The sequence below is a fragment of the Apus apus genome, unplaced genomic scaffold (assembly GCF_020740795.1).
Source record: "Apus apus isolate bApuApu2 unplaced genomic scaffold, bApuApu2.pri.cur manual_scaffold_71_ctg1, whole genome shotgun sequence".
Lineage (NCBI taxonomy): Eukaryota > Metazoa > Chordata > Aves > Apodiformes > Apodidae > Apus > Apus apus.
Window position 1 is genome coordinate 35,499 of NW_026248869.1, and position 8,065 is coordinate 43,563.

Here is an 8,065-nt window from a genome sequence, read left to right on the forward strand (position 1 = left end):
TAAAACCCCAAAAGGTGAGAAAAAATCCCCAAAAACTGAGAGAAAACCCCCCCAAAATGAGAGAAAACCCCAAAAGGTGAGAGAAAAACCCCCAAAATGAGGAAAAAAAAACCCAAATTGAGAGAAAACCCCAAGAGGTGAGAAAAAAAAAAAACAGCCTAAAAGTGAGAATAGAAACCCAAAAAGAGAGAAAAAAAACAGCCCCCAAAATGAGAAAAAAACTCACAAAAAGTGAGAGAAAAACAGCAATAGGTGAGAAAAGCTCCAAAACTTGAGAGAAACTCCCCCCCCCCCGAAATGAGAGAAAACCCCAAAATGAGGGAAAAAACCCCAAAACTGAAAATCCCCAAAAAGTGAGAAAAAAATCCCAAAACCTGAGAGAAAATCCCCAAAAGGTGAGAAAAAAACCCCAAAAGGTGAGAGAAAAACCCCAAAAGTGATAGAAAAAGGCCAAAGAAGGGAAGAAAAGGGCGATGCAGCAGCCGAGCGGCCCCCCCGGCCCCCCCCGGACTCACCCCCGGCTCCTGTGCCTCAGTTTCCCTCCCCAGCAGCCGTGGGGAATGAAACCAGCCCCAAACTGAGGGTTTTATACCCAAACTGGGGCCTGGCCTCTTGGGGAAGGGCCCTGGGGGGGGGGGAGTAGGGGGAGGGAGGGGGGGTGGATTGGGGGGTTGGGTGGGGGGGTGGGGGGTTGGGGGGTTGGGAGTTGGGGGTTTGGATGGGGGGTTGGATGGGGGGGTGGGGGGTTGGGGGGTTGGATGATTGGGGGGGTGAGGGATGGGGGGCGGGGGTGGGGGGGTCGGATGACTGGAGGGGTTGTGTAGGGGGTGGGGGGGGAGGGATGGGGTGGGGTGTTTGGGGGTTTGAATGGGGGGGTTGGATGATTGGGGGGTTGGGTGGGGGGGTCGGGGCAGTTTGGGGGGGGGTTTGGGTGAAGGGGGGGTTGGATGGGAGGGGGTTTGGTGGGTGGGGGGTGGGGCTGGAATGGGTGGGGGGTGGTTGGGGGGGTTGACGGAGGGGGGGTTGGAATGGGGGGGCTGGGGGGAGTTGGGAGGGGGGTTGGAATGGTTGGGGGGGTGGGGACGGGACGGGGCTTGATGGGGGGGAGGTTCGTGGGAGGGTTGGAATGGGTGGGGGGAGCTGGGGGGCGTTGATGGGCAGGGGGGGGTTTGCGGGGTGGGTGCAATTAGGCCGGGGGGGGGTTGGGGGGGGTGTGACCTGACCTGGAGGTTCTGGAGGAGCCAAGAGCTGAGAAGGTGCAGCTGGTGGGGACGTGGCCATGGGGGGGACCAGGGAGATGGGGGGGACATTGGGGGGGGCGACACACACTGGGACGGGGGGGGACCCAGAGAGGAGCTGGGGGTGGGTGAGGGACCCCCGGGAGGTTCGGGGTGGGTCCGTCACCCCAGAGAACCTTGGTTCCCCTCCAGAGGTCAAAGGTCAAAGGTCATTCCACTTCATCCCTCTCCTCCCGATTCCGCAGAATTTCCGGCTCCCTCGGGATTGACTCCAAAAACCTCCCCCTGGTTCCAGCTCCTTCTGGAGGTGCCAAAACTGCCCCAAAACGGCCCCTCCCGGGTCCCCCCGGGGGTGGGGTCTCCAAAACGGGCCCCAAATTGACCAATTCTGCCTTTTTTTTTTCCACAGGATTTTGTTGCTGCAGCTGAACGGGCCCCAAAGCCCCAAATTTCTCATTTTCGAGCCCATTTTGGTGCCTCTCCCACCCTCTCCCGGGGACACCTGACCCATCAAAGCCTCAAGGTGAGTTTTTCTTTTCATCCCCACCCCCCGGGACTTCCAAAAATCCTTGAATTTACCAAAATTGCCCCAATTAAAACTCATGTTTTAATTAAAATGGCTCCAAAATCGACCAAATTCTCCTTAAAAAACACCTGGATTTGGCCCCAAAAAGGACCTGGGGGTTGTTCTGCCAACACACACCTGGGTGGGCATCAAACCCTGGGTCCTTCCCCCTGCCTCAGTTTCCCCTTTTTTAAGTAAAAAAATCAAAACTATTTCTTACAAAATAATTTAAAATATGCATTTATTTTTAATAATTGCATTTTCATTTTCACCAAAACCCTCCTTTTTAAACCCACTTTTGCTCCAGGAGGTGCTTGTAAAATTATGATTTAAAAGTGATTTAAAAATAATAAATGTGGTGTAAGGGCTTAAAAATAATTAATATGGTTTAAAAGTGATTTTAAAATGATAAATGTGATTTAAAAGTTATTTTAAAATAAGAAATACCCTTAAAAGTGCTTGAAAGATAATAAATGTGGCATAAAAGTGCTTTATAAATAATAAATATTATTTTAAATGCTTGAAAAATAACAAATACGGTTTAAAAGTGCTTTTAAAAGAATAAATACAGTTTTAAAATGTATTAAAAATAAATATGCTTTTAAAATGCTTAAAAATAGTAAATGTGCTTTAAAATGTTGTAAAATAATAAATATGCTTTAAAAACGGTTCAAAACCAATGAATATTTTAAAGTGGTTTATAAAGAATAAATATGCTTTGAAAATAGTTTAAAATTACAAATATGCTTTTAATATTGTTTAAAACCATTAAATATTGATTTTAAATGCCTTTTAAAACCATAAAAATGCTTAAAAATCGTTTAAAATGATAAATATTATTTTTGAATGGTTTGAAAACAATATGAATTTAAAATGGTTTAAAAACCATAAAAATGCTTAAAATTGTTTAAAAACACTAAATATGACATTTAAGATGCCTTCAAAAATAATAAATATGCTTTTAAAATGTTTTTTAAATGATATATATTATTTTTGAATGGTTTAAAAAGAATAAATACAAATATAAAATTGTTTAAAAAGAAGTAAAATGCTTTAAAATGCTTTTAAAATTATAAATATGCTTTTTAAATGTCTTTAAAAGCAATAAATATCCTTTTAAAGTGGTTTTTAAATGATAAATATTATTTTTTTAATGGTTTAAAAACAATAAATATGAATTTGAAATGGTTTAAAAGCTATTAAAATGCTTAGAAATGGTCTAAAACCATGAAATATGACTTTTAAATGGTTAAAATAGCATAAATTTGTTTTTAAATTGTTTAAAAATAATAAATAGTTTTTTAAAATGGTTGAATTGGGTAAAAGTGCTGCCAAAAAAAGGGATTTTTAAGACTTTGAAGGCGTGACCTTTGACCCCCGGGGCCGTTTCCTCCATTTCTTGTTGGTTTTTTTTGAACCTTCGCGGGACGTTTTGGACATTGCAGGAGCTGGGATGATCCCCACCAGTGTCCTCCTGCTCCTGGCCTTGGGTAGGTGGAAAAAAACACACCCAACCCCCCCGATATTAGGTTGTTTGGCCTAAAAAACTGCCCCTGAGTGGCCCCGGGTTGACGTGTCCTCCCATCTTGTCCCCAGGAGCCGCCACCAGCGACGAAGCAGAGCGGGAGAAAGGTGAGGGCTGGAAACCTGAAGTTTTATCTTAATCCAGGCGTTTTCCACCCAAAATGGGGTTGTTTCTGCTGGAAGGTGGGAGGGAGGAGCTTCCTCCCCTTCCCTGGTGGTTTCTTCAACCCAGATGTTCCATTTTCACACCGTTTGTCCTGAAATCTTCTCAATATTCCCACACAACACCAGGTGAGTGTTGGAATCGTGAAGTTTTACCTGAATCCAGGGGTTTTCCACCCAAAATCGGGTTGTTTCTGCTGGAAGGTGGAAGAGAGGAGCTTCCTCCCCATCCCTGGTGGTTTCTTCAACCCAAATGTTCCATTTTCGCACCGTTTGTCCTCAAATCATCGTGCTTTGGGAGTCCCTCCTCTCACCCTTGGCCACCGTGGAGAAGCCAACCCCATTTTCATGTCTCTTGAGACCTTCTAAGAAACCAGGAAGCCCAAACCTGGGTGGTTTCACCCCCAAACTGGGTGGTTTCACCCCAAAACACACAAGATGGAGGTGGGGTGGTTTTTTTGGGGGCATCCCCAAGACCTCAACCTGTCTCATCCCACAGGGTCTCTGCTCTACCCCTATGGTCTGGACCAGGGTGACCAGAAGAACCCCAAGCTTGATGATGGGACATCACCCAAGCTCACCTTGACTGTGCCCTTCACCTTCTATGGCAAAGAGCACCAGAGCCTCTATGTACGTGACCTGTAGTTCCACCATTTTCCCTTTTCCCCCCAGTTTGGTCACTTGTCTGCCCCAACAAAATCTACCTGTCCACCTTTAGATGAGCTTGGTTGGTGGTTTCCTGATCCATCAAAGCACCTTCAGATGGTTGGTGGGTCTTGGGAGAAGACCCACTGGTGGAATGGTTGGGAGGTCCATGGTCAAACTGGAGTCTTCTGTCCTACCACCCACCCCATTTTGATGGAGCTGTAGGTGCTCCAGGGACCTAAACCCCTCCAACATGGTTGGAGAGATGGAGAAGTTGGTGGTAAGACCTCGCCTGGAGGTTGTAGCCATCTCCTTGGCGCCACAACCGAGTCAAAGTGTTGACCAGGTGATGGAACTCCGAGCTTGGGGGCCACCACGTGGTCACGTTAGCAGAGCTGGAGAAGTGGGTGGTGGGACCACACCTGGAGCCTGTAGCCACAACCCAGTCAAGGTGTCGACCAGGTGATGGGACTCCAGGGTTGGTGACTACCAGGTTGGGGCTGACGTGGTGTCTCCTGCAGGTGAACAACAACGGTGTCATCTCCTTTGATGCCAAGGTCAGCCAGTACACCCCCGACCCCTTCCCATTGGCTGATGGACGCCCCTTTGTCACCCCCTACTGGGCAGACGTGGACAACGTGAGGGGGGGGGATGTCTTCTACCGCGAGACCACCGACACACCGCTGCTGGCCCGTGTCACCCAGGACATCAACCAGTACTTCCCCACCACCCCCTTCACTGCCACCTGGGCTTTTGTGGCCACCTGGGACCACGTGGCCTATTATGGCTCCGTCTCTGAGAAGGTGAGGACCACAGCCCTGACCTGAAGGCCAAAGGAGCTCACAGTCATGCAACTTCATGCCTTAGGACCCACGTGTTGGCCTTGGGACCCACTTGTTGTCCTCATGACCCATTTGTGGCACCTGACACCCTTCCGTTGACCTTACAATTCATCTGTTGGTTTTGGTGACCCCCTCATTGGCCTTGGCGCCCTACTGGTTGGTCTCGTGACCCACTTGTGGGCCTGACAACCCATTTCTTGGCCTTTGTGACCTCTACCTTGGCCTTCACACTCCATCCATGGTCTCCATGACCAATTTGTTGGCCTTCATGACCCATCCATTGCTGTCTGCCACCCCTGCATTTGCCTTCACGACCTTTGAGGTGGCCACGTGTCCTCCATGTTGGAAACCAGCCTTTCCATGCCCCTGTTCCTCTTGGCCACCTCCTGTGGAGCAAGAGGCTGTGGTAGAGCTCCAAAAATACTTGTCTGATGGTAGACACCAAAACCAACCAACCAACAGGATGGGCCATGCCTGACCAAGATGGCTTTCTTGCCCACCTCCCATCCATACCTTCTCATCATGGTGCCATCTCCTTCTTCCTTCCTGCAGGGCAACACCTTCCAAGCCATCCTGACCACCGACACCAAGACATCCTTCATCATCCTCAACTACTGGGACATCCAGTGGACCACAGGGGAGGCCAGTGGTGGGGATGCTGAAACAGGGCTTGGAGGAACCCCAGCCCATGTAGGTGGGGCTGAAGGAGAAGCTGAGGGCAACGGGGTGAAGGGAGGAGGTTGACCATGGATGGGTTTTTTGGGACAAGATCACAAGGTAGAACTTCAGCCCGCCATGTTTCTGGGGAGAACAACACCAAAGGTAGGACTTTGGCCCATAGTTTGTTGTGTAGAAGACAACGTTGAGGGGAGGTTGGCCAGCACCATGCTCATCCAGAGCTGGAAGCTGGTCTATACCATTCTGGGGTGGGGTGGGACAACAAGGCCAACAGTAGGATGGGGCCCACATGTTTTGTGGGGAAACTTTCACTCATGGCAGGAGGTTGTCCCAAACCATCTTCTGGGGATGATGATGAAGATTGAAGGTTGTTCCATAAGGTTCTGGGTGGAAAACACCAGGTTCACTCATGGTAGGAGGTCCCAGAACATCTGAGGACAACGGTGATGAAAGTTGAAGGTTGACCCATAATGCTTTTGGGGGAAACCACCAGGTTCGCTCATGGTAGGAGGTTGTCCCACACCATCTTCTGGAGATGCTGATGAAGGTTGGAGGTTGGCCCACAACATCCTTTGGTGACAACGAGGTTGGAGGCTGACCCGTAACGTTTTTGAGGGCCACCACCAACTTCACTGAAGATCAGAGCTTGGCCTGGAACGTATTTTGGGGGACACCAGCAGCAGCAGCAGGAGGTTGTCCAGGTGATCCACCCCTTGGGTGAGGTGAAAACAACTGGAACCTCCATTTTGGTCCTGTGTCTAGGCCGGCTTCAACAGTGGAGATGAAACCAACTTCTACAACATCCCCGGCTCCCAGAGTGACGCCATCCTCAACATCACCCAGACCTCCAACGTCCACCTCCCGGGGCGCTGGGTCTTCCAGGTGGACAACTTCAAGGTGACTGGAGTCCCCACCCAACCCCCCAAGGTGGTGGACATCAACAACTGCTGGTTGTGAGGTGGGTTTTTTTGGGGTGGAAACCTCGGAAAAAAAAAACAACACAAAAACACCCAAGGACTTGGGGAACGTCTTGAGATCTTGGGTTCTTCTCGTAGATGGATCCAGACGTGGGGGCAGAGGGATCATCCCTGTTGTCCCCGTCACACGTGGAGGACAAGGTCACGTGAGGGGGGCAACAAACCAGAACAATAAACCCACAGCTGAGACCTGGCGGCTCCTGTGACATCATTTCCCCTTCAGGCCCTGGAGCGGATTTTGGGGCCAAAACAACAGAAATTAATCATTTTAATAATGATTAAATTTAATGTAATTAATTTAATGAAATAATTAATAATTAATTCTTCCCTCTGCAAAACAAACATGGGGGGCTGGGTACATACACACATTTATGGGCCTTTTTCCCCATTTATAGGCTCAAAATAATTAGGTTTTGCCTCATTTTATGCAAATTTCTCTTTTTTTTGGCCTTATTTATGTACAACTTGGTAATTTTTTGCCACTTTGTGCACCAATTAATCAATTTCTGGCCTTCAGGAGCACAAGGTTCTGGTTTTTGGCTTTTTTTGGGCACAAAATTCTGAGATTTTTTTCTTAATTTGTGCATAAATTTATTATTTTGGGCCTTATTTGTGCACAAATGGATGATTTTTCCCCTCCGTGTCCATAAATTGATCAATTTTTTGCCCTCTAGGAGCAAAAAGTTCTGATTTTTTGCTTTTTTGGGGCACAAAATTCTGATTTTTGGCCTTTTTGGGGTATAAAATTGGGATTTTTTTGCTTTATTTATGCACAAACTTACTATTTTTCCCCTTCGTGTCCCTAAATTGATCCATTTTTTGCCCTCTAGGACCATAAAATTCTGGTTTTTTGCCTTATTTGAGCATAAGTTTGTGCACGTGGAGCATGAAGGCCACACGTGGCCACGACACGTGGACATGATGTGCACACACAACACGCGTGAAGGCAACACGCTAAGACATGCCACACACGTGTGCAACACAACACCCAGCACGTGCCAGGGGTGCACACACGTGTGCACCCACAACACCCTCCAACATGCCACAACATGCTCTGACACGGCACAACACACACACACAACTTGGTGCAAACAGCCCCAAAAAACACCCCACAACAGGGTCTGACAGGTCACACATGTGCCCACAACATGCAACACAGAATTTGGCACAAACAGCCCCCAAAAATGCCCCCCCAACATGCTCTGACATGCCATAACATACTCCAGCTTGACAGAACACATCCAGATCATCCAACTTCCCACAAACACCCCCAAAAATATTGCACCCACAACTCCCTCTGACATGCCTCAACATGCTCCAACGTGCCACAGCATGCACCACAACATGCTCTGACATGCCACAACCACACCCCCCCCCCCCCCCCTTCTCCCTTTTCATTATCCCCCAAAAGGGCCTTTTTTGGGAAAAAAAAAA

General features: G+C 48.2%; 1 protein-coding gene across 2 annotated transcripts; it reads left to right on the forward strand.

Annotated features, from left to right (window-relative positions):
* The first annotated feature begins 1,510 nt into the window (after positions 1 to 1,510).
* LOC127396315 (sushi, nidogen and EGF-like domain-containing protein 1) lies at positions 1,511 to 6,820 on the forward strand. Of its 2 annotated transcripts, none has more exons than XM_051643943.1 (9): positions 1,511 to 1,545; positions 1,648 to 1,761; positions 3,249 to 3,293; positions 3,400 to 3,435; positions 3,989 to 4,119; positions 4,656 to 4,937; positions 5,529 to 5,666; positions 6,417 to 6,612; positions 6,710 to 6,820. In XM_051643943.1, exons 3-8 carry the CDS (start codon positions 3,257 to 3,259, stop codon positions 6,609 to 6,611), a joined length of 819 nt encoding a protein of 272 aa, XP_051499903.1. In that variant the 5' UTR covers positions 1,511 to 1,545; positions 1,648 to 1,761; positions 3,249 to 3,256; the 3' UTR covers position 6,612; positions 6,710 to 6,820. The 2 variants fall into 2 exon arrangements, with proteins under 2 accessions (XP_051499903.1, XP_051499902.1); XM_051643942.1 differs by having other exon boundaries at positions 6,417 to 6,551.
* The last annotated feature ends 1,245 nt before the right edge of the window (positions 6,821 to 8,065 follow it).